The sequence below is a fragment of the Schistocerca piceifrons genome, chromosome 10 (genome assembly GCF_021461385.2).
Source record: "Schistocerca piceifrons isolate TAMUIC-IGC-003096 chromosome 10, iqSchPice1.1, whole genome shotgun sequence".
NCBI classification, from domain to species: Eukaryota; Metazoa; Arthropoda; class Insecta; order Orthoptera; family Acrididae; genus Schistocerca; species Schistocerca piceifrons.
In genome coordinates this window covers 44,227,727-44,255,264 of record NC_060147.1, presented here as the reverse complement: position 1 = coordinate 44,255,264, position 27,538 = coordinate 44,227,727, and the positions used below count along the sequence as shown (strand labels likewise).

The following is a 27,538-nucleotide window of genomic DNA, read 5'->3' as shown; positions in this document are numbered from 1 at the left end:
TCTGCTTTACCGACGATCAACTTTATATGATCATTCCCTTTTAAATCACTCCTAATGCGTACTCCCAGATAATTTATGGAATTAACTGCTTCCAGTTGCTGACCTGCTATATTGTAGCTAAATGACAAGGGATCTATCTTTCTATGTATTCGCAGCACATTACACTTCTCTATATTGAGATTCAATTGCCATTCCCTGCACCATGCGTCAATTCGCTGCAGATCCTTCTGCATTTCAGTACAATTTTCCATTGTTACAACCTCTCGATACACCACTGCATCATCTGCAAAAAGCCTCAGTGAACTTCCGATGTCGTCCACAAGGTCATTTATGTATATTGTGAATAGCAACGGTCCTATGACACTCCCCTGCGGCACACCTGAAATCACTCTTACTTCGGAGGACTTCTCTCCATTGAGAATGACATGCTGCGTTCTGTTATCTAGGAACTCTTCAATCCAATCACACAATTGGTCTGATAGTCCACATGCTCTTACTTTGTTCATCAAACGACTGTGGGGAACCGTATAGAACGCCTTGCGGAACAAGAAACAGGGCATCTACCTGAGAACCCGTGTCTATGGCCCTCTGAGTCTCGTGGACGCATAGCGCGAGCTGGGTTTCACACGATCGTCTTTTTCTAAACCCATGCTGATTCCTACAGAGTACATTCCTAGTCTCCAGAAAAGTCATTATACACGAACATAATACGTGTTGCAAAATTCCAGAACTGATAGACATTAGAGATATAGGTCTATAGTTCTGCACATCTGTTCGACGTCCCTTCTTGAAAACGGGGATGACCTGTGCCCTTTTCCAATCCTTTGGAACGCTACGCTCTTCTAGAGACCTACGGTACACCGCTGCAAGAAGGGGGGCAAGTTCCTTCGCGTACTCTGTGTAAAATCGAACTGGTATCCCATCAGGTCCAGCGGCCTTTCCTCTTTTGAGCGATTTTAATTGTTTCTCTATCCCTCTATTTCGATATCTACCATTTTGTCATCTGTGCGACAATCTAGAGAAGGAACTACAGTGCAGTCTTCCTCTGTGAAACAGCTTTGGAGAAAGACATTTAGTATTTCGGCCTTTAGTCTGTCATCCTCTGTTTCAGTAAAATTTTGGTCACAGAGTGTCTGGAAATTTTGTTTTGATCCACCAACCACTTTGACATAAGACCAAAATTTCTTAGGATTTTCTGCCAAGTCAGTGCATAGAACTTTACTTTCGAATTCATTGAACGCCTCTCGCTTAGCCCTCCTCACACTACATTTCGCTTCGCGTAAATTTTGTTTGTGTGCAAGGCTTTGGCTATATGTTTGCTGTGAAGTTCCCTTTGCTCCCGCAGCAGTTTTCTAACTCGGTTGTTGTACCACGGTGGCTCTTTTCCATCTCTTACGATCTTGCTTGGCACAGACTCATGTAACGCATATTGTACGATGGTTTTGAACTTTGTCCACTGATCCTCAACACTATCTGTACTTGAGACAAAACCTTTGTGTTGAGCCATCAGGTACTCTGAAATCTGCTTTTTGTCACTTTTGATAAACAGAAAAATCTTCCTACCTTTTTTAATGTTTCTATTTACGGCTGAAATCAACGATGCTGTAACCGCTTTATGATCGCTGATTCCCTGATCTGCGTTAACTGTTTCAAATAGTTCGGGTCTGTTTGTCACCAGAAGGTCTAATATGTTATCGCCACGAGTCGGTTCTCTGTTTAACTGCTCCAGGTAGTTTTCAGATAAAGCACTTTAAAAAATTTTCACTGGATTCTTTGTTCCTGCCACCCGTTATGAACGTTTGAGTCTCCCAGTCTATGTCCGGCAAATTAAAATCTCCACCCAGAACTACAACATGGTGGGGAAATCGTCTATATCCGGCAAATTAAAATCTCCACCCAGTACTATAACATGGTGGGGAAATCTACTCGAAATATTTTCCAAATTATCCTTCAGGTGCTCAGCCACAACAGCTGCTGAGCCAGGGGGCCTATAGAGACATAGAATTACCATGTCTGAACCTGCTTTAACCGTGACCTTCACCCAAATTATTTCACACTTCGGATCTCCGTCAATTTCCTTCGATACTATTGCACTTCTTATCGCTATAAACACGCCTCCCCCTTCACTGTCCAGCCTGTCTCTGCGGTATACATTCCAATCTGAGTTTAGAATTTTATTACTGTTTACATCTGGTTTCAGCCAACTTTCTGTCCCTAGTACTACGTGGGCATTGTGACCGTTTATTAATTAGAGCAGTTCTGGGACCTTTCTATAGACGCTCCTGCAGTCTACTATTAGCAGATTAATATTGTTATTCCCTGTTGCATTTTGCCTACTCCTACCTTGCCGCGTCTCAGGAGGCGTCTTGTCGGGCCTAGGGAGGGAATTCTCTAACCTAATAAAACCCACATATGCACTCCACACGTACTCCGCTACCCCTGTAGCCGCTTCCTGCGTGTAGTGCACGCCTGACCTATTCAGGGGGACCCTACATTTCTCCACCCGATAGCGGAGGTCGAGAAATTTGCACCCCAGATCTCCGCAGAATCGTCTGAGCCTCTGGTTTAAGCCTTCCATTCGGCTCCAAACCAGAGGACCGCGATCGGTTCTGGGAACGATTTGCGAAAACCACTCCGGCGCCGAAGTTTGTTTCATTTGTTCAAATATATTCACATCCAAAAAAGTTTGGCATCACTCCAATTTCCGGAACTCCTGAAGACAGACGTTGATTGTGGATACTGTATCAGAGACACAGTCCCTTTGACTGTTCAGAGATGTCACGAAACTCGCCCAAAGATGTAAACAACGATGCATGAGCAGCCCCTAATAGACAGAGGGGTCCGACAGCCGATAAGTTCCAATTCCACGAGGAAGGAGGTACACGGCTCGTGTTGCCAGTAGTTCAACCACGCCTAGACGGTCAATACCGCGGTTCGATCGCGTCCGCATTGTTACTCTGTGCCACGATGGGCTCCCAACAAGGGAAGTGTCCAGGCGTCTCGGAGGGAAACCAAAGCGACGTTGTTCGGACATGGAGGAGATACAGAGAGACAGGAACTGTCGATAACATGCCTCGCTCAGTCCGCCCAAGGGCTGCTATTGCAGTGGATGACACCTACCTACGGATTATGGCTCGGAGGAACCCTGACAGCAACGCCACCATGTCGAATGTTGCTTTTCGTGCAGCCACAGGACGTCGTGTTACGACTCAGACTGTGCGCAATAAGCTGCATGATGCGCAACTTCACTCCCGACGTCCATGGCGGGGTCCATATTTGCAATCACGACACCATGCAGCGCGATACAGATGGGCCGAACAACATGCCGAATGGACCTCTCAGAACTGGCATCACGTTCGCTTCACCGATGAGTGTCGCATTTACCTTCAACCAGGCAATCGTCAGAGACGTGTTTGGAGGCAACCCGGTCAGGCTGAACGCCTTAGAAAGACTGTCAAGCGAGTGCAGCAAGGTGGAGGTTCCGTGCTGTTTTGGGGTGGCATTATGTGGGGCCGACGTACGCCGCTGGTGGTCACGGATGGCGCAGTTGTACGATACGCGAGTGCCATCCTCCGACCGATAGTGCAACCACATTGGCAGCACATTGGCGAGGCATTCGTTTTCATGGACGACAATTCGCGCCACCATTGTGCACATCTTGTGAATGACTTCCTTCAGGATAACTGTGGTGTCACCGCCAGACACCACACTTGCTGGGTGGTAGCTTTAAATCGGCCGCGGTCCATTAGTACATGTCGGACCCGCGTGTCGCCACTGTCAGTGATCGCAGACCGAGCGCCACCACACGGCAGGTCTCGAGAGACTTACTAGCACTCGCCCCAGATGTACGGACGACTTAGCTAGCGATGCAACACTGACGAAGCCTCATTTATTTGCAGAGAAGATAGTTAGAATAGCCTTCAGCTAAGTCAATGGCTACGACCTAGCAAGGCGCCATAGCAATTGATAGTTATCGTATGAAGCATGTCTCAGCAAGAACGATGTATACAAATGATGGATTAAAGTTAAGTATTCCAGCAGCTACGTACTTTTCTTTATAGCATTCATTACGTATCCTGTTTCAGACATCACGCCATCCTGCGTGAGCTCACAGCGTGCATTTCGGCCTTCTCTAGCAATATAACAATAACGACATCGGTCGATTAGAGTGGCCAGCATGAATCCTATCGAACATGCCTGGGATAGAATGAAAAGGGCTGCTTATGGACGACGTGACCCACTAACCACTCTAAGGAATCGTCGTTGAGAAGTGGGACAATCTGCACCAAGAGTGCCTTGATGAACTTGTGGATAGTATGCCTCGACGAATACAGGCATGCATCAATGTAAGAGGACGGGCTACTGGGTATTAGTTACCTGTGTGTGCAGCAACCGGGACCACCACCTCTGAAGGTCTCGCTGTATGGTGGTACAACATGCAATGTGTGGTTTTCATGAGCAATAAAATCGCCGGAAATGATTTTTATTTTGATCTCTGTTCCAATTTTCTGTACAGGGTCGGGAACTCTCGGAACCGAGGTGATGGAAAACTTTTTTTTGATGCGTGTATATGGCTTCTTTACAGGCATCACATGCACCCAGCGAGTAATAAATTAAATTGTGGAAAGGTTTTGGAATGAATGTTTGTTATGTTTTTTTTTCGTCACCTTTTGCCTGTTACGAGTTCCGAGTTGTGTCCTACAAGGAACAGCCGGCCGCGGTGGTCTAGTGGTTCTAGGCGCGCAGTCCGGAACAACGGGACTGCTACGGTCGCAGGTTCGAATCCTGCCTCGGGCATGGATGTGTGTGATGTCTTTAGGTTAGTTAGGTTTAAGTAGTTCTAAGATCTAGGGGACTGATGACCACAGAAGTTAAGTCCCATAGTGCTCAGAGCCATTTTGAACCAAGGAACTCTCGCCATTGGAAGTCGCAATCTGTTATTTATTTACCTTAATTACTACTTCAGCTCTGTTTTACAACTTAAGGCATATATGGGAACAAACGGTGCTTCGCGTCAAAATGTTCTTTCCCTAAAAGCAGAACAGGTCCGTAGTGGAGTACCCAATAAAAGGCAAAACGTCCCGAGTTCGAGTCTCGTCCCGGCACACAGTTTTAATCTGCCAGGATGTTTCGCACTGCGATGCAGCGGGAGAAATTCATTCTGAAACCTGATAGCAGTCAAGCACACGCATAACCAGCAATAAACAAGATGCAACTCCTCGACCACTGCAGTGTCGGTTCCTCGTTTGTAGTTTCAACAAAAAGGGACTTAAAATTCTTCTTAAAACAAAAGGAAGGAAAACTGCTGGGACTGCGTGGAGAATCAGGAAATTCTAAAAAGTAAGAACCACCATAGGTTGGTTTGAGGAGGGGACCAAACAGCAAGGTCATCAGTCCCATTAATTTAGGGAACGAGGGGAAAGGAAGTCGGCCGTGCCCTTCCGAAGGAACCATCCCGGCATTTGCCTGAAGCGATTTAGGGAAACCACGGAAGACCTAGATCAGGATGAGTGAACGCAGCTTTGAACCGTCGTCCTCCAGAATGCGAGTCCAGTGTGCGAAGCACAGTGCCACATCGCTCGGTCCCAACCTAAGTGGTTTTGTATATCGACAAACTAGATTGGGAGCCAAGACACTCTGATGCACTGCACCTCGATGCATGTGCGGTGAAGCGGGAAGATGCTGGAGGCCAGACGTGAATAAACCACACAGCATTCTGAATCTCACTGGCATATTTTCCTCTTGTGTGGGCAACATACTCCTAAAGAAGGTTAAGCAAGCTGGATCATTCACCCATGCTCGGGGCCGATAACGCCGTACTGATTAATAGCAAGTGGCGAAATCGGGGCCAGTTGCTAATAGTAATGACTGCCGTGCCACGGCGATTAACATCTGTTTACGTTGATGTAGATTTCGTCATCCACCTAAAAGTGGCCTCGCTGATGAACAAAGTCATTTGATTTTTATTATCAAAATCTGGCTGAATGGAATACTCTCTTTCAAATTCTGAAGGTGGCAGGGGTAAAACACAGGGAGCGAAAGGCTATTTACAATTTGTACAGAAACCAGATGGCAGTTACGAGAGTCGACGGGCATGAAAGGGAAGCAGTAGTTGGGAAGGGAATGAGACAGGGTTCTAGCCTCTCCCCGATGTTATTCAATCTCTATATTCAACAAGCGGTAGAGGAAACAAAAGAAAAATTCGGAGTAGGTATTAAAATCCAGGGAGAAGAAATTAAAACTTTGAGGTTCGCCGATGACACTGTAATTCTGTCAGAGACAGCAAAAGACTTGGAAGAGCAGTTGAACGGAATGGACAGTGTCTTGAAAGGAGGGTATAAGATGAACATCAACAAAAGCAAAAGGAGGATAATGGAATGTAGTCGAATTAAGTCGGGTGATGCTGAGGGAATTAGATTAGGAAATGAGACACTTAAAGTAGTAAAGGAGTTTTGCTATTTGGGGAGCAAAATAACTGATGATGGTCGAAGTATAGAGGATATAAAATGTAGACTGGCAATGGCAAGGAAAGCGTTTCTGAAGAAGAGAAATTTGTTAATATCGAGTATAGACTTAAGGGTCAGGAAGTCGTTTCTGAAAGTATTTGTATGGAGTGTAGCCATGTATGGAAGTGAAACGTGGACGATAAATAGTTTGGACAAGAAGAGAGTAGAAGCTTTCGAAATGTGGTGCTACAGAAGACTGCTGAAGATTAGATGGGTGGATCACATAACTAATGAGGTGGTATTGAACAGAATTGGGGAGGAGTTTGTAGCACAACTTGACCAGAAGAAGGGATCGGTTGGTAGGACATGTCCTGAGGCATCAAGGGATCACATATTTAGCATTGGAGGGCAGCTTGGAGGGTAAGAATCGTAGAGGGAGACCAAGAGATGAATACACTAAGCGGACTTAGAAGGATGTAGGTTGCAGTAGTTACTGGGAGATGAAGAAGCTTGCACAGGGTAGAGTAGCATGTAGAGCTGCATCAAACCAGTCTCAGGACTGATGACCACAACAACAACATCAAAATCAGTCTTGATCACAATTTATTTATTACGCTGACCGGTTTCGACCGCTACTGTGGTCATCTTCAGACCAATGAGTAAGAACCTCCTCCTGATCGTAAATCACTTATTGAGTAGTGATTTACCACCAGAGGAGGTTCTTACTCATTGGTCTGAAGATGACAACAGTAGTGGCCGAAACCGGTCACCGTAATAAATAAATTGTGATCAAGACTGATTTTGATTGTAAATATTTGTAACACACTGATCACTGTTCACTCCCACAAGGTATTCAAAAGTAATTAAAGTCATTTGAGGTAGAGGCATCTGGCACCCCGTTCAGTGTAACGTGGGTATGTCAATAAGAACATATATTCACACGAATATTTTCAGTTGTATTGGTCCCAAAAATGACAAACAGACATTTCTAGTTTCTACATGCGTCGCGAATAGTTCACGGGAAGTACGATTGCTGGCAATTCTCTGCGTGGCTTAGAATCTCTCTAATTTTATCTCCATGCTCTTTTCGAGAGATGCACGTAGGTGGAAGCTGTAGTTTTGTTGATTTTTCTAGGAATCTGTGCTCTCGGAGTAAACAGTGCCGCGACGCAGAATGCCACTCCAACGTCATGGACTTGCACTCACTATATGAGCCCGTAACGAAATGCGGTGCTCTTATGTGTTCCCTCTCTGTCTCATCCGGTAGGAATCTTGTAGTGGTGAGCAATATTCAAGTATTGGTCGAAGGACTGGTTTATGAGTTTCCTCATTCGTTTCTTGTCACACAAAGCTGAAACTTATTTTATACTTGAAGCCACATAAGTGTTTTAGACATGTTACACCTTATTATCAAATGTAATGTGGGGCACTCTGCCCAAAGAACTAGACATGATGCATCTGCAAGTGCTTTGTGTGATCTTGTAACGCCGGAAAAGCATATCGTCTTATTTCCATCTATTGTGCTATAGATTTTTTTCTTATTTTCTTACCTGAAGATATGACATTTCTGTCTCTTTATATATTGTAATTGTTTTACAATATATATATTGTGCTACAAAAAGGTACTGCCAAAGTTTCAGGAAACATTCCTCACACACAAAGAAAGAAAATGTTATGTGGACATGTGTCCGGAAACGCTCACTTTCCATGTTAGAGCTCATTTTATTACTTCTCTTCAAATCACATTAATCGTGGAATGGAAACACACAGCAACAGAACGTACCAGCGTGACTTCAAACACTTTGTTACAGGAAAAGTTCAAAATGTCCTCCGTTAGCGAGGGTACATGCATCCACCCTCCGTCGCATGGTATCCCTGATGCGCTGATGCAGCCCTGGAGAATGGCGTATTGTATCACAGCCGTCCACAAAACGAGCACGAAGAATCTCTACATTTGCTACGGGGGTTGCCTAGACAAGAGCTTTCAAATGCCCCATAATCGAAAATCAAGAGGGTTGAGGTCAGCAGAGCGTGGAGGCCATGGAATTGGTCAGCCTCTACCAATCCATCGGTCACCGAATCTGTTGTTCAGAAGCGTACGAACACTTCGACTGAAATGTGCAGGAGCTCCATCGTGCATGAACCACATGTTGTGTTGTACTTGTAAAGGCACATGTGCTAGCAGCACAGGTAGAGTATCCCTTATGAAATCATGATAACGTGCTCCATTGAGCGTAGGTGGAAGAACATACTGACGAAACTAAAATGAGCTCTAACATAGAAATTAAGCGTTTCCGGACACATGTCCACATAACATATATATATAGGGTGAGTCACCCAACGTTACCGCTGGATATATTTCGTAAACCACATCAAATACTGACGAACCGATTCCACAGACCGAACGTGAGGAGAGGGGTTAGTGTAATTGTTTAATACAAACCATACAAAAATGCACGGAAGTATGTTTCTTAACACAAACCTACGTTTTTTTAAATGGAACCACGTTAGTTTTGCTAGCGCATCTGAACATATAAACAAATACGTAATCAGTGCCGTTAGTTGCGTTGTAAAAGTTAATTACATCCGGAGATATTGTAACCTAAAGTTGACGCTTGAAACCTCCGACGTTCAGTTGCGTGTTGTAACAAACACGGGCCACGTTCGGCGAGCAGCATCTGCAGGGACATGTTTACGATGACGACCGTGTTTACGAGTGTGGCTGTAGTGTACTGTTGTGGTTTGGTCTAGCTGTCGCAGTGTCCGTATGTAGCGCTTGCTGCTATTGTTATTCTGCATTCGTCTCCGCACGCAGACCAACTGTAGTACACCGTGTTACCAGACGTCTGTGATAGTGTAGTGTTGTAGGAACTGTGACCATGGTGTATTCGAACTCTGAAAAGGCGGGCGGAGATGATACTCATCTATGGCGAGTGTCGACGAAATGCAGCTGAAGCCTGCAGGGTGTATGCAGAACGGTACCCGGACAGAGAGCATCCAACTTGCCGCACATTGCAAAACATCTACCGCCAACTGTATGCAACAGGTATGGTCGTAGCACGCAAACGGGTCCATAACAGGCCCGTCACAGGAGAAGCGGGTGCAGTTGATGTGTTTAGCTGCTGTTGCCATGAACCCACACATGAGTACACGGGACATTGCGAGAGCCGGTGGACTGAGTCAAAGTAGTGTCATGCGCATACTGCATCGTCACCCGTTCCATGTGTCGCTACATCAGCAATTACATGGTGATGACTTTAATCATCGAGTGCAATTCTGTCAATGGGCATTAACAGAGAATGCGTTGCAGTTCTACCTGTTTACCGATGAAGAGGGTTTCACAAACCACGGGGCAGTGAATCTACGGAACATGCATTACTGGTCCGTGGACAATCCTCGCTGGCTCAGACAGGTAGAGCGACAGCGACCGTGGACTGTAAATGTATGGTGCGGAATCATTGGCGACCACCTCATTGGTCCTCACTTCATTGCAGGGGCCCAAACAGTTGCAACATACATCGCGTTTCTACAGAATGATCTGCCAACGTTGCTCGAAAATGTCCCACTGGAAACGCGTCGACGTATGTGGTATCAGCATGATGGTGCACCTGCACATTCCGCAATTAACACTAGGCTGACCCTCGACAGGATGTTCGACGGGCGTTTCATAGGACGTGGAGGACGCATAAATTGGCCAGCCCGTTCTCCTGATCTTACACCTCTGGACTTCTTTCTGTGGGGTACGTTAAAGGAGAATGTGTACCGTGATGTGCCTACAACCCCAGAGGGTATGAAACAACGTATTGTGGCAGCCTGCGGCGACATTACACCATAGGTACTACGGCGTGTACGACATTTCTTACGCCAGAGATTGCAATTGTGTGCAGCAAATGATGGCCACCACATTGAACATCTATTGGCCTGACATGTCGGGACACACTCTATTCCACTCCGTAATTGAAAACGGAAACCACGTGTGTAAGTGTACCTCACCCCTCATGGTAATGTACATGTGCGTCAGTGAAAAAGACCAATAAAAAGGTGTTAGCATGTGGACGTAATGTGCTGTTCCGGTCTCTTCTGTACCTAAGGTCCATCACCGTTCCCTTTGGATCCCTACGTAATTCGGTGCTCTCCGATAGACAGGATCGAACAGCGGAGGAGTGGTACTCAAGCGTCAAATTTAGGTTACAATATCTCCGGATGTAATTAACATTTTACAATGCAACAAACGGCACTGATTACGTATTTGTTTATATGTTCAGATGTGCTAACAAAACTAACGGGGTTCCATTTAAAAAACGTAGGTTTGTGTTAAAGAACATACTTCCGTGCATTTTTTTATGGTTTGTATTAACCAATTACACTAGCCCCTCTCCTCACGTTCGGTCTGTGGAATCGATTCGTCAGTATTTGATGTGGTTTACGAAATATATCCAGCGGTAATGTTAGGTGACTCACCCTATATATACAGGGTATTTCAAAAATGACCGGTACATTTGAAACGGCAATAAAAACTAAACGAGCAGCGATAGAAATACACCGTTTGTTGCAATATGCTTGGGACAACAGTACATTTTCAGGCAGACAAACTTTCGAAATTACAGTAGTTACAATTTTCAACAACAGATGGCGCTGCGGTCTGGGAAACTCTATAGTACGATATTTTCCACATATCCACCATGCGTAGCAATAATATGGCGTAGTCTCTGAATGAAATTACCCGAAACCTTTGACAACGTGTCTGGCGGAATGGCTTCACATGCAGATGAGATGTACTGCTTCAGCTGTTCAATTGTTTCTAGATTCTGGCGGTACACCTGGTCTTTCAAGTGTCCCCACAGAAAGAAGTCACAGGGGTTCATGTCTGGCGAATAGGGAGGCCAATCCACGCCGCCTCCTGTATGTTTCGGATAGCCCAAAGCAATCACACGATCATCGAAATATTCATTCAGGAAATTAAAGACGTCGGCCGTGCGATGTGACCGGGCACCATCTTGCATAAACCACGAGGTGTTCGCAGTGTCGTCTAAGGCAGTTTGTACCGCCACAAATTCACGACGAATATCCAGATAGCGTGATGCAGTAATCGTTTCGGATCTGAAAAATGGGCCAATGATTCCTTTGGAAGAAATGGCGGCCCAGACCAGTACTTTTTGAGGATGCAGGGACGATGGGACTGCAACATGGGGCTTTTCGGTTCCCCATATGCGCCAGTTCTGTTTATTGACGAAGCCGTCCAGGTAAAAATAAGCTTCGTCAGTAAACCAAATGCTGCCCACATGCATATTGCCGTCATCAAACTTGTGCACTATATCGTTAGCGAATGTCTCTCATGCAGCAATGGTAGCGGCGCTGAGGGGTTGCCGCGCTTGAATTTTGTATGGATAGAGGTGTAAACTCTGGCGCATGAGACGATATGTGGACGTTGGCGTCATTTGGACCGCAGCTGCAACACGGCGAACGGAAACCTGAGGCCGCTGTTGGATCACCTGCTGCACTAGCTGCGCGTTGCCCTCTGTGGTTGCCATACGCGGTCGCCCTACCTTTCCAGCACGTTCATCCGTCACGTTCCCAGTCCGTTGAAATTTTTCAAACAGATCCTTTATTGTATCGCTTTTCGGTCCTTTGGTTACATTAAACCTCCGTTGAAAACTTCGTCTTGTTGCAACAACACTGTGTTCTAGGCGGTGGAATTCCAACACCAGAAAAATCCTCTGTTCTAAGGAATAAACCATGTTGTCTACAGCACACTTGCACGTTGTGAACAGCACATGCTTACAGCAGAAAGACGACGTACAGAATGGCGCACCCACAGGCTGCGTTGTCTTCTATATCTTTCACACCACTTGCAGCGCCATCTGTTGTTGAAAATTCTAACTACTGTAATTTCGAAAGTTTGTCCGCCTGAAAATGTACTGTTGTCCCAAGCATATTGCAACAAACGGTGTATTTCTATCGCTGCTCGTTTAGTTTTTATTGCCATTTCAAATATACCGGTCATTTTTGAAACACCCTGTATACATACGAGGGGCGTTCAGAAAGTAAGCTCCGATCGGTCGCGAAATGGAAACGGCTATGAAAATCCGATAAAGCTTTGCACAGATGTGTTGGGTAGTGTCTCTAGTATAACCCCAGTTAGCATCACGTCGCTCTTCTCATTTCTGAGCTCGCAGTGAGTGCGTAAAGATGTCTAGAAAATAGTGTCTGCCGCCAAGTACGAGGGCCTGGTGAGAAATTTCGCCTGAAGCTATGCAGCTAACATTACATAACTGTCGTGCTGTTTCGTCTTCACGACAATTCTCAGCCGCATTCTGCAGGGGCAATGAAGATGCTCCTGCATCGTTTTCAAATGGAAATGTTAGATTACCCACAATACAGTCCGCAGTTGTCTCCCCCTGAGTTTCATCTCTGGTCACATGAACCGCTGTCTTTGAAGACAACATTTTGACACAGACAACGAGGTGTAGGCCAGCGTGGAGAATTGGCGGAAAGCACTGGCGGCTGCCTTCTATGATGAGGCTATTGAAAAGTTTGTACAACGCTATGACAAAAGTCTAAGTCAGAACGGCGACTACGTAGAGAAGTAGCTGAAAGGTGTAGCTAATTGTTACAAGTAAAACATTTCTGATGTTCACTGTGGTTTCAATTTGGCAATCAATCGGAGCTTACTTTCTGAACAAGCCTCGTATATATGCATTTATGTCGATATATAATCGGTTTGTTTTGTAAATATTATTTGTAATTTTACGCTGGGTCTTTCCTTGGGAAAACTATGCTATCGAACGATTACATCGATAGGTCGTGTGGAGAACCAAAGTGTTAAGGATCTTTGGTAGTGTTAACTCTGCCGCGTGGAGCGCGGGCAGAGCGGGGTCTGGCTGGAGTAGGGCGGTGGAGCAGGTGTGTTGTGTGACGCTCCCGCGAGTTGCCACGCTTTTGGGGTTTGGCAGCATGTAATTGCGCTCGACTTGCTATGATAGTTTCTGGCACGGTGTTGCGGACGGGAAACATTAGCAGGCACACATCAAGAGCCCGTTTCGCCTGGTGACCGTGTCGAGGAGAAGGCGCGCCAACATCCAGCTTCTGCAACAGCGACGGCCGACAATGAGTGACTGTCGCCACCTCCTCGATCGACGACTTCAAAACTTCTATCAACCAACAAGGAAGACTGAAAGCACGTAAAGTTTTAGAACTGTATGGCAGACCTCAGCGTTTCAAAGTGTTCCATTTTCATCACTAAAATACAGCAACTTAGAATGAAACTTTGTTGCTCTTTGTCCCAATTGGATTACCAAGCAGGGTCCCTTCCTATTCTGAAATGAACCCGAGTATCATTGAGATTCAAACGCCAGCATTAAAGTAATATCATTCCATTTCACTGCTTTAATATCAGTTAATGTATTCATAGCTGGCTACAATAACCAAACACAAATTAAGAGTGCGAGTTTTGTTACCATATTTTAGCTTACCTGTGACTGCAGCTCAGCTTGGTACGTACTAAATTTTACTATTGTCAATTGTTCAAAATCATTTTAAGTTCAACGTTAAATCTCTTATTTCTAAATTGCGTAGATTCAAGTTGCTTTTGAGAAGATTGTTGAGGTAGCCCAAGACTAACCTTATTTAATTTAATTTCGTAGTGTTTCATAAATGAAGTTCACTATTAATTTCAGTCACTAAATTAACTTTCAATTTTCCGGTTTTATTAATTCTTTTGCTAAATTAAGTCAGAGTGTAGCGAAATTTATTACTTCTGACAAACTTTCAGTTTTCACACAACACGTGTCAATCTTCCGTTGCCACGCTTTTAGTGCTAATTATATGTGCATTAACATTCATTTTTCAGTTATTGTAGTAGTTCTCCATAGGACTGGGGACCGTAATTTTCCCCAAATGTCAAATATCTAATCAACGCCTGTTAATTGTTAACGTAACGACCGCACATTTACTTTCTTTAATAACTTTACCCTTTTTAAAAATTAATTTCCACCAGTTTCATTTGCATTTTTCCTTTCATTTAGATGTAACCCTTTCTCCCTCTTTACCGACAGATTAACTTAGGTGACGATAGCTTTTCCCAAATTTCCATTAGGTACATGTGGTTTAATTTTTCACTGTCATTAAGGTCGATAAGTGACGGGGGGAGGTTACAATCTGACACTCTACGATTCAGACTGAAAAAATACCATAAACAGTCCCTTAGGAGGTCATACCGAAAACTCAGCTCCACCTGCAAATGGGTGTGTGAATAAAAAGCCTTTCGGTAGTGTCATGTTTTGCAACTGCCTGGGATGCTGGAGGTTCTGTGGAATCGTCCAGTACTATGTCACAGATCAGAGACAATATCAATGGGCAGGATTTACCAGTGGGTCGACGTGCTGCTGGAAGCAGGTAGAGCGGAGGGGCGGCGCACTTACCTGAAGTTGAGGCGGCAGATGGCGGCGCCGTCGACGCTGGCGGGCGGGGGCCTGAGGTCCGGGGGCGGCGGCGCGTCGGCCCGCTTCTCTGTCCAGTGGAGCACGCGGCCCCCGGGGGCGGTCACTACGGCCAACACGTCGCGCTCGCAGGCGCACGTCGACAGCACCGTGGCGTGGGCGCGCTCCTCTGGCTGCGCAGACGGACACACACTACTCGTTAACCCTCCCACATCCACACCTAAACCTATACCATTCAAGTTGAAAAACTTGCAAAACGTATAAAATGAGAGGAACTCAAAAACTTTGGAAAGCCTTGGAAACTTTGGAAAAAATTGGGAACTATGGGAAACTTGGGGAAAGCTTGGAAACTTGGGGAAGCTTAGGAAATGTGGAGAACTTTGGGAAAATTGCGGAAACCTTGGGAACTTGGGGAAAGTCAGGAAAAAGAGGAAACTTTGGGAAACTTGGGGAAGCTTGGGAAATTTTGAGAACATTGGGAAATTGGGGGAAACCTTGGGATCTTGGGGAAGCTTAGGAAATGTGGAGAACTTTGGGAAAATTGCGGAAACCTTCTGAACTGGGGGAATGTTAGGAAAAGTGGGAAACTTTGGGAAACTTGGGGAAACTTGGGGAAACCTTGGAACCTTGGGGAAGCTTAGAAAATGTGGAGAACTTTGGGAAATTTGGGGAAACCTTGGGAACGTGGGGAAAGTCAGGAAAAGTGGAAACTTTGGGAGACTTTGGGAAACCTTGGACATTTTGGGAAGCTTAGGAAATGTACGGAACTTTGGGAAACTTTGGGACATGTTGCAGAACTTGGGGACACTTAGGGAATGTTGAGAACTTCGGGAAACTTGGGAAAACCTTGGAAACTTGGGCAACCATAGAAAATGTGGAGGACCTTGGGAAACTTCGGTAAATATTGGAAACTTGGGGGAAATTTGCGAATGTGCTTCTTAGACTGCAGCAAAGTCTTCGACGTTGTCGACTTCGACATTTTATTTGCCAAACTTACTGGCCAAACTTTCTCGCCAAGTGGAGTGTGACGGTTTGGCTCACACCTAACCTCTCGCCAGAAAGGCGTTGTGTTTGGCACCATAAAGTCATAATGGAAGCATGCAGTTGCAGGCTTACCACAGGGTTCAGTATTAGGCCCTATAATCTTTTCATTGTATGTCAATGATTTGACATCAGTTTTGTGCTATTGCAAATACCACAGGTACACTGATGATCATCGACTGTACCTAAGTGCAAAACGTATGAGCCTGAGAAACATCTATCGAGAATCTCAATACCAGCCTGTGCGCACTATCAAAATAGGCACACGATTTATAGTTCAAGTTCAACTTACGCAACGTCCAAGGAGTACTGACTGGTCGTTCTGGGCTCATTAGCCAGAAATGTCGGGAATCCCTACCACCTTAAACCCAAAATGGGACAAATATCAACTTCTTTCCTTCACCGAAGCATCTGTTTCTAATAACAGGTGAAAATCTAAATTGCATGGAGTACGTAACTGCAGTGGGCGAGGGGGCATCAGCATTTCTCCATGCCCTACAGCATTATAAAAAAGCTATCTACTTTTGACCTGAAAAAGAAACTTGTGCAAACCCTTGCAGTTCCAGTTATTGACAGCAATGTTATGGTGCAAGACCTTTCTCAGGAAAGCCCACGGAGCCTGCAAAGGGTTAAGAATGCCCGTGTTCATTATATCTGTGATGTTAGACTATCTGATTATATCATCATATACACAGCTATATGGCTGTATGCAGACAAGTGCAGAGATTTTCATATCCTCTGTCTTGTCTACTGCCTTATCGCCGGACACAGTCCCCCTCAAACGCTCTTGTCTGAAGAACGTGGAAGAAACATGTGGTGTCAGCGCCAGACACCACACTTGCTAGGTGGTAGCCTTTAAATCGGCCGCGGTCCGGTAGTATACGTCGGACCCGCGTGTCACCACTATCAGTGATTGCAGACCGAGCGCCGCCACACGGCAGGTCTAGAGAGACTTCCTAGCACTCGCCCCAGTTGTACAGCCGACTTAGCTAGCGATGGATCACTGACAAATTACGCTCTCATTTGCCGAGACGATAGTTAGCATAGCCTACAGCTACGTTATTTGCTACGACCTAGCAAGGCGCCATTATCATTTGCTATTTATCTTGTGATGCATGTACCGTCAGACCGATGTTCACCAATTATGGATTAAAGTTAAGTATTCCAGAAGCTACGTACTTTTCTTGATAGTATAATTACTTGTCCTGTTCCAAACCTCACGCCAGCCTGCGTGAGCTTAAACGCGTGCCTTTCGGCTTCCTCTCATTGTGGGTTGACGCTCTGGCCAATCCACAACAAAACACCCGTTCCCATCAGAGCAAAATCCTTTCTGTCTCATTCCATCATCCGACCACTTTCTCGGAGTCCATCTCACTAGCACTAACCCGATTCTGGAATAACCTCCCGCATTAGATTAGACAAGTGAATAACAAACACCTCCAGCTTCACATCACAGTTAATGACATATATACTAGAGCAAAAATAATGATCACCGTTGTCCCCGTACACGCTCGTTACCCTTGTACAACCTTCTTTCCCACCAGGTTTCCTTATCTCCCAGTATATTTAGACCGTGCAGTCTCTTAAATTTCGATCCGCTAGAACGTGCCATATCAGAAAACATCTCCTTTGTACAGCAAAAAATACTTTCTATATTTTTATTAGTGTCATTATTATTATTATTTAGGTTACTATTATCACGTTTAGCGGAAGCAACAGCAGTAAACCAGTAGTATCGGTATTTAATTTATTAGTTCATAGCCAGTACCACTTACTCACATTACCGCTATAGACAGTCAAATCATTTTAATACCATTTGTCATATTACAAATGGTTATTTCTTGAGTAACTACCACGTAAAAAATTTTCAGTGTATGTGTGAAACCTTGGTCCAATGTAAGAGAGGATCTGCTGGATTTAATTACATCACGTTAAATAAGTAAATACATAAAATAAATAAAAAACGTACATAAGTTGAAGTTAGACAAAAAGTCATGTGCCAAACTTATCAGCTAGTGCACTCAGTTGGACATACATTTGGGCCCAGCAATCAGTGCAAAATTTGGAGGTGGTTTAGGAAGAAATTCGGTGCTATGATCAGCACAAATAAGTGTAGGTCATGTACTAAAATCTGATTGGACACGGGCTCCAGCCACTTCACATGCGTTATAAGACAATGCACACTTCCGTGGTGAGTTTCTTTGGAAGTAAGGTACATTTTTATGCCTCACATTTCGTCACTCCAAGCTTATGGAGGAGGAGCTAATTGATTCTCCAGCGTCAGATTGCTCATCTAGCCGACACTCTGCCGAACTGCACTACGGCAGAGTAACGACGTCATCTGACCATTGCGAGAGATAACAGAATTGTGGTGAGGTAGGTTTATGGAGCTTTTATAGCAGAAGCGTTCGCTTTAGCCTTGATTAGACGTCGCTGACACTACCACCAGAAAGGTCCGCTCCAGCTGCTGGACAAGCAACAGGCACACACGAGCACATGTAAACTATGATCAGAACCAACTTACAATTGGTTCCATCCGGCCCCTAGACGAGTTGGAAGCGGTCTGGTGCACACATAGGCTTTGGTCAGATTCGGCTGACTGTCGTTATCAGTAGCTATGGTGTGTCCAGTAAGTAGAGACGAATATTAAAGTGCTATACAACAGAAAAAATTGATTGAAAATGTAATTTTTTTTTAGGAACACATTACGTAACTGAGCTGTGGTAAAAATTTGCTGTTTTGAAGAGCGCACCGCAGTGTGTAATGTAAAGCAGTCGCCCTCCGTTTGTGGCGGTGGCGCCGCTGTGGCAATCGCAGCTTTGGTGTCTCCCTCTGGTGGGAAAGGGGAAAGGTTGGCTGTTCACGTGCATTTAAGGGGCGCTATGAGCTCTCTAGGCGGCCATCTTCTCCAGTTTGCCGATGACACCGCCTTCCTTGCCCTTGCCCCCACCCTGCAACGCTCTCAACGCCTTCTCCAATCCCATCTTGACCGGTTCACCGCTTGCTGCAACCAGTGGTTGCTCAAGGTCAATCCTTCCAAAACCCAGGCGATCATTGTAGGCAAAACCACCCCTTCCTTCCGCCTCCTTGATTTCTATCTCACCGTCTATGGCCGTCCCATCGCCCTCACTCCCACCCTTAAGTACCTTGGCGTCACCCTCGACCGTCGCCTCTCCTGGACTCCCCATCTCCAGACAATCCAAGCCAAGGCACGTTCCCGCCTCCGTCTCCTCAAGCTCCTTTCCGGCCGCACGTGGGGTCTGGACCCCTCCACCATCCTCCATACCTATAAATCCCTCATCCGCCCTATCCTTTGTTATGCCCATCCAGCATGGATCTCCGCTCCCCCTACCTTTTATAAATCCCTCCAAATCCTGGAACGCCATGCTCTCCGCCTCGCCTACTGCATCTGTCTCCCCTCCCCCACACGGATCCTGTATGATCTCATCCCCTTCCCCCACCTCCTCCTTTTCCTGGAAAGGATACGGATCCTGTACACCTCCCGTAAACTTGATCCTCCTCACCCGCTCGTCTCCCCGCTCCTCTCCCACCCCCGCCCGCTGCCGCGCCTGTATTCCCACGTCCCGCCCGGTCTCCATCTCTGCACCCTCCTTACCCTCTCCCAAGGTGGCTTCCGCCGGCTCCCTCTCCCTGATGATGCCCTCCTCCCCTCCGTCTACCCCTCCTACCAACTTTGATCCTCCCACCCTCCTCCTGTACTTACTCCTCTGGGCACCCTCCCTCCCTTCTCTCCCTTTTCCCTCCCTCCTCCTTTTCTCCCGGGCCTCCCCTCCCCTGTCCCTATCCTTCTGTCCACGTCTCCTAAGCCGTGGCATCCTCTTTTCCTCCCCTCTACCCCTCCTCACCCCTGTTCCCCTCTTGGCAGGTCCCCGGACTCGCACACGCTATGTGGACATTCGCGCGCCGGAGATCATCGCCATCAGTGTCTTGTGAGTGCCGTCATGTTTAGTGTTCAGTGTTCCCGTCATACTCCATCGTTCACCTGTGCCATCGCCATCTTCAGTGTTAGTGCATCGTGACAACAGTTTGTAGTGAATTATCGTCGAGTGTGAACGGCTCCGTGTTTGTCTTTATGTGTCTACTGTTTTATTACCCACCGTTATGTCACATTTGTGTATTCTTTCTGTTCTTTGTTTATCTCCTCTACGGCTGAAGAGCGGCGTACCATGCTGCTGACAGCCTGCCTGTTTGTACGGGTTTGAAAATAACAATAAAGAAAAAAAAAAAAGAAACTCTCTAGGCGGCGAGTCTGGTCAGCTGGTGAGCCGGGTCAGTGTGGGGCAGTCAGTGTCTGTCTGTCGTCGAGAGTGCTAGTACGTGTTAGGCTACCAGTCTGCTCGAGTTTGTTCAGACAATGGTCATTGGCAGTTGGATCGGTCGGTTGGTCGGTCGCGCACTGAGACACCAGATGACTTGTCCGTCTTGAGCGTCGGCGCATGTGAGGTCCCCACGTGAGTCCAGTGGGACGCGCCGTATAGCGAGAGGTAGTGGCTTCGCAGCCGACACGAGAGCAACAGGAGTCAACCCACGACACCGGGCTGGCCGGTGCGAGCTGCGACGCCGTGAGACGGGAGATCGACGCGCCTTCCTGCGTCCGTTGAAGCGGCTGACAGCGGACGGTTCGGGAGAGCGTTTTCGGGGTGCTGCGCCAGGTCTTCGCCAGACATCGCAGTTTATTAGAAGTGATTCGTGATATGTTGTTTCATTTACTTGTTAAATTCTACTTGCTTTCTTGGTCAGTCTCTCGTTGCCAGCTTGCTCGTCTCTCTCTCGTCCGCATTTGTTAGGCAGTTAGTGTCTGTCTGTCTGTCTGACGTACGTTAATAGCTGCCTCTTTCATGTTTGTCCGATTCGGTGTTTACGAGTTTATTGCTTGGAGTGTAAGGGCCGAATTCCTGAAATATGTTTTTATCTTGCCTATCATCTTGAGAGGCGGTATATGTGTAATGTAGAGCATGTTTGGCCAACCTTGTATATTTTATGTAAGATTGCATTTCAGGGGTTTTATTTTAAATGGTCATTTTAGTATATAAAGTTGCCACCCTTCCACCGTAAGCGATTTTTTAATTCAAGTTGGACCTTCGGTGGCAAGTCAATCTTTTTGTACCATTTCCATTCCTCCTACGGGGTGCATAGTTTATGTTTTGTGTGAGTTGTTAAAATTTTTAGCTTAAAGTAATCTCGCGTGTTGCAGATTTGCACCAGTGTAGTCTTTCAGAGGTTGTTGTGAGCGGTAGGGACTACGGCCGTGTCAAAAGCGAGCGTCAAAGTTCTCAGCCCGAAAGCTCATACAATCAAAAATTTGTTTCTTTCTGCATCTGAATAAATTGTAACTTGATATTTAGACGGTGCTTTCCGATTATAATTTTAAATGTTTCCAAAAAAGGGCTATTAGGAATAAAATTTTCATTTGTTGAAAGAAATTTGATTTGTTTTCATCAATTACCCACTGGCAACTGCTTCCACGCTCACTTAGTGTGATTAAATGTGTTAATGTTCTTGATTAATCGCTAGTAAATAAAGTAAATTCTTTAAGAAAAGATTTTGAAAATAAATTCGCGGTTCAGTAACTACTCCCATTTATGTATGAAAAATTACATCCTCCGTGTGACCACCCAAGGCCGCGCGGCAAGGAGCAGTACGTTCATTGAAGTTCTCGTCGATGTGTTAAAAAACATCTGGTACGACGCCGTTAATAACCCTTTCAATTTCATTCTTCAGTTGGTGTATTGTTTGTGGTTAATTAGATTTTTGATTTCGCAAATCCTCACCAAAGAAAGGTCACGATGCGTAAGCTCGCATGATCTGGCAGGCCATTCCTGGGGTTTCACGCAAAGAGATAATTTTTTGAGGAAACCTTTCATTCAGCAGAGCAATCGTCTCACGTGATGCGTGACATATGGAACCATGTTGTTGAAACCAAATACCGTCATTTTCGAAAAAGTTCGCCCTGATCACTCCTGCCCAGAACCCATACCACACAGCCGTGCGTTGTGGACGCATCCCGTCTTCCAGTCACTCGCGGATTTTCGTTACCCCAAATTCTGCAGTTCTGGTTACTGACGTACCCTCTGAGGTGAAGGTTCGCCTCGTCTCAGAAAATTATTCTTTTTGTTGAGTTCTGGTGCTCCGTTTGTCGAGGTAGACCCAGTGAGCAAATCGATATCTCTTTCCGTGAACTGCAGGCTTCAACTCTTGTGTAAGTTGAATCTTATACGCATGCATTTTCAGATATTTTGAAAAGCATTTCACGCAGTGAACTTGTTGATAAATTCAATCGTTGAGCTCGGCGACCAACCCATTTTCTGGGACTTACGGTCACATTGTCACGCATGACAGCAGTGTTTTCTTGTGTTCGAACAGAACACGGTCGTCCTGTATTCAAACAGAACTCGTGGTTTCAGACTTCCGGATCAACTTCCGAACTGGTCATTCGGTTGGAGTAGCATTACGTCCAAGTGTCACGGGCGATTTACGAATGGTTGCCGTGGGACTTTCACAGTTTTTGTAATAACTTTTTACCACTTGGATACGTTGCTCAGTTGTCATCTGCTCCATGACGAGAGGAAACACCAAACAACAATGCTCGCCACACAAAAGCTATCAGGCTGCAAGTGGGAAGGATTGCAAACATGAAAGAACCACTTTTTTTTCAATGTCAATCAACTTCACCAACAGCCGTACACTGTAAAAAATTTTATTTTATTCTGAAAGCAACCAGTTTCGGCATTTCATTTTGCCATCTTCAGGCCCCACACTCTTTTATCCAAATAAATGAACTTATTGTATAGCGCTATAAATCACTGGGTATCGTGAAGTTCAGTCGTTATACAATTGCTACATCTACATCTACATCTGCATCCATACTCCGCAAGCCACCTGACGGTGTGTGGCGGAGGGTACCTTGAGTACCTCTATCGGTTTTGCCTTCTATTCCAGTCTCGTATTGTTCGTGGAAAATAAGATTGTCGGTATGACTCTGTGTGGACTCTGATCGCTCTGATTTTATTCTCATGGTCTCTTCGCAAAATATTCGTAGGAGGGAGTAATATACTGCTTAACTCTTCGATGAAGGTAAGTTCTCGAAACTTCAACAAAAGCCCGTACCGAGGTACTGAGCGTCTCTCCTGCAGAGTCTTCCACTGGAGTTTATCTATCATCTCCGTAACGCTTTCGCGATTACTAAATGATCCTGTAACGAAGCGCGCTGCTCTCCGTTGGATCTTCTCTATCTCTTCTATCAACCCTATCTGGTACGGATCCCACAATGCTGAGCAGTATTCAAGCAGTGGGCGAACAAGCGTACTGTAACCTACTTCTTTTGTTTTCGGATTGCATTTCCTTAGGATTCTTCCAATGAATCTCAGTCTGGCATCTGCTTTACCAACGATCAAATTTATATGATCATTCCATTCTAAATCACTCCTAATGCGTACTCCCCGATAATTTATGGAATTAACTGCTTCCAGTTGCTGACCTGCTATTTTGTAGCTAAATGATAAGGGATCTATCTTTCTATGTATTCGCAGCACATTACATCTGTCGACATTGAGATTCAATTGCCATTCCCTGCCCATGCGTCAATTCGCTGCAGATCCTCCTGCATTTCAGTACAATTTTCCATTATTACAACCTCTCGATACACCACAGCATAATCTGCAAAAAGCCTCAGTGAGCTTCCGATGTCATCCACAAGGTCATTTATGTATATTGTGAATAGCAACGGTCCTACGACACTCCCCTGCGGCACACCTGAAATCACTCTTACTTCGGAAGATTTCTCTCCGTTGAGAATGACATGCGAAGACAGAGACAGAATTTCCCCTCCAGTTCCTCGACAAAGACGTGGCTGTAATTTTAACCACTACAGTTGACGACCAGCTGATGACACTCGGCTAAAATACATTCTGCAAGCCCAGAACAAGTGGACGATCTCGTCTTCGTATGAAGAAATTTGTATAGCGACTGGAATTCAGGATAGCCAGTGATTTATGGCGCTATGCGACAAGTTCGATTATTTCTATAAAAGCTTATGGGACCTGAAGATGGCAAAATGAAATGCCGAAACTGGTTGCTTTCAGGATCAAATAGAATATCTTGACGTATAAGGCTGTTGGTGAAGTTTATTAAAATTGAAAATTACTTACCAGCCGACGTCGAATGGCCATAATGAACCGTAAGGGATTGAAAGAACGTGGCTGCCGACCATCATATGACGAAATGGCGTTAAATTCAAATTCGTCCCTAGTTCCCAGGCACCAGTTATTAAACTGTTAACAGCTGTGGACTACAATGGAACAGTGATCAGAATTAGTTGATTATACACAGAATTTCCCCTCCAGCCCCTGGACAAAGAGGTGACTGTAGTACAAGGATAATCCCAAAAGTAAGGTCTCCTATTTTTTTACAAGTACATATACCTGTTTATTTCTACAATGGTTTACATCACTTTACAGCTTGAACATTTACCTATCTTTCGACATAATAACTATTTCTGTCGATGCATTTTTGTAGACGCTGTGGCAGGTTTTGCATGCCCATGTCATACCATCTCGCCGCCATGCTGTTCAGCAAGTTATGAACCTCTTCTTTCACCTCCTCGTCGGAGCTGAATCGCTGGGATCACAATTAACGTTGACAGGTACTGTGAGACTCTGCAAAAACTCAAACGGGTAATTCAGAACCGGGGAAGAGGAATGTTGAGCAAGGGCGTACCCATTCTCCATGACAATGCTCGCCCACACACCGCTCTCCTGCAACGGTTTCAGTGGAACATAATCACCCACCCGGCCTACAGTCCTGACTTGATGCCCAGTGACTATCGTCTGTTCCCTAGGTTAATAGAACATTTGGCCGGAAAGCGACTCAGCTCCGACGACGAGGTGAAAGAAGAGGTTCATAACTTTCTGAACAGCATGGCGGTGAGCTAGTATGACATAGGTCTTCAAAAACTGCCACAGCGTCTACAAAAATGCATCGACAGAAATGGTGAGTATGTCGAAAAATAGCTAAATGATCAAACTGTAGAGTGATGTAAACCATTCTAGAAATAAAGAGGTGTATGTACCTATAAAAAAATAGGAGGCCTTACTTTTGGGATTACCCTCGTATTAACCACTACAGTTGACAACCAGCTGATGTTCAGCGTGTGAAATACCTTCTGCAACCCCAGAACAAGTGGACAGGCGTTTCAGCGGGCACTGCAGCCTCGATGACGGCTGATGGTACTCACGACAAGTGGCCGATACTAGGCACCTGAAGGAGCCCCTGCAGGCCCCTCAATAAATGGGCAGCAGATCCAGAGTGTGTTCTAATAGCAACTGATTGATGGTGTGCTGTCACCGCCAGGCACCACACTTGCTAGGTGGTAGCCTTTAAATCGGCCGCGGTCCATTAGTATACATCGGACCCGCGTGTCGCCACTATCAGTGATTGCAGACCGAGCGCCGCCACACGGCAGGTCTAGAGAGACTTCCTAGCACTCGCGCCAGTTGTACAGCCGACTTTGCTAGCGATGGTTCACTGACAAATTACGCTCTCAATTGCCGAGACGATAGTTTAACATAGCCTTCAGCTACGTCATTTGCTACGACCTAGCAAGGCGCCATTATCAAGTGCTATTTATCTTGTGATGCATGTACCGTCAGACCGATGTTCACCAATTATGGATTAAAGTTAAGTATTCCAGAAGATACGTACTACTTTCGCTACTATAAAGACCTTGTCCTGTTCCAGACCTCACGCCATCCTGCGTGAGTTTAAACGCGTGCCCTTTGGCCTCCCGTCCTCGTGGATTGGCTGTCTTGCCAGTCCACAAAAGATGGTACTCATCGGAGAGGTGGCTGTTGATATACTTTTCGGGATGTGAGGTCGTGGTCCAAGAACTTTTCTGCTCCTTACGTTTCGTCTAGAACTGCGCTGGACTTCCTCAGAGGCGCTGCTCCGCTGAGTCTTGCCGACTGACTGGTCGGGCGTCTGAGAGCGACTTATATATTGTGAGAAAGGGGGGCGTCGTCATCACTGCTCATCACGTGTCACCTGAACCACGCCCCCCTTTCTCACAATATATAAGTCGCTCTCAGACGCCCGACCAGTCAGTCGGCAAGACTCAGCGGAGCAGCGCCTCTGAGGAAGTCCAGCGCAGTTCTGGACGAAACGTAAGGAGCAGAAAAGTTCTTGGACCACGACCTCATATCCCGGAAAGTATATCAACAGCCATGTAACCTGGTCGTGTAAGCCTTCATTCTACACTCCTGGAAATTGAAATAAGAACACCGTGAATTCATTGTCCCAGGAAGGGGAAACTTTATTGACACATTCCTGGGGTCAGATACATCACATGATCACACTGACAGAACCACAGGCACATAGACACAGGCAACAGAGCATGCACAGTGTCGGCACTAGTACAGTGTATATCCACCTTTCGCAGCAATGCAGGCTGCTATTCTCCCATGGAGACGATCGTAGAGATGCTGGATGTAGTCCTGTGGAACGGCTTGCCATGCCATTTCCACCTGGCGCCTCAGTTGGACCAGCGTTCGTGCTGGACGTGCAGACCGCGTGAGACGACGCTTCATCCAGTCCCAAACATGCTCAATGGGGGACAGATCCGGAGATCTTGCTGGCCAGGGCAGTAGACTTACACCTTCTAGAGCACGCTGGGTGGCACGGGATACATGCGGACGTGCATTGTCCTGTTGGAACAGCAAGTTCCTTTGCCGGTCTAGGAATGGTAAAACGATGGGTTCGATGACGGTTTGGATGTACCGTGCACTATTCAGTGTCCCCTCGACGATCACCAGTGGTGTACGGCCAGTGTAGGAGATCGCTCCCCACATCATGATGCCGGGTGTTGGCCCTGTGTGCCTCGGTAGTATGCAGTCCTGATCGTGGCGCTCACCTGCACGGCGCCAAACACGCATACGACCATCATTGGCACCAAGGCAGAAGCGACTCTCATCGCTGAAGACGACACGTCTCCATTCGTCCCTCCATTCACGCCTGTCGCGACACCACTGGAGGCGGGCTGCACGATGTTGGGGCGTGAGCGGAAGACGGCCTAACGGTGTGCGGGACCGTAGCCCAGCTTCATGGAGACGGTTGCGAATGGTCCTCGCCGATACCCCAGGAGCAACAGTGTCCCTAATTTGCTGGGAAGTGGCGGTGCGGTCCCCTACGGCACTGCGTAGGATCCTACGGTCTTGGCGTGCATCCGTGCGTCGCTGCGGTCCGGTCCCAGGTCGACGGGCACGTGCACCTTCCGCCGACCACTGGCGACAACATCGATGTACTGTGGAGACCTCACGCCCCACGTGTTGAGCAATTCGGCGGTACGTCCACCCGTCCTCCCGCATGCCCACTATACGCCCTCGCTCAAAGTCCGTCAACTGCACATACGGTTCACGTCCACGCTGTCGCGGCATGCTACCAGTGTTAAAGACTGCGATGGAGCTCCGTATGCCACGGCAAACTGGCTGACGCTGACGGCGGCGATGCACAAATGCTGCGCAGCTAGCGCCATTCGACGGCCAACACCGCGGTTCCTGGTGTGTCCGCTGTGCCGTGCGTGTGATCATTGCTTGTACAGCC

General features: G+C 46.3%; 1 protein-coding gene across 1 annotated transcript in view; it reads right to left on the bottom strand.

Annotated features, from left to right (window-relative positions):
• The window catches only part of LOC124718676 (C3 and PZP-like alpha-2-macroglobulin domain-containing protein 8), an 852,528-nt gene that overhangs the window by 263,009 nt on the left and 561,981 nt on the right, over positions 1-27,538 (bottom strand). The window contains exon 8 of the mRNA XM_047244301.1: positions 14,867-15,057. Coding sequence (XP_047100257.1) covers positions 14,867-15,057 — 191 coding nt within the window. The remainder of the gene's footprint in view (positions 1-14,866; positions 15,058-27,538) is intronic.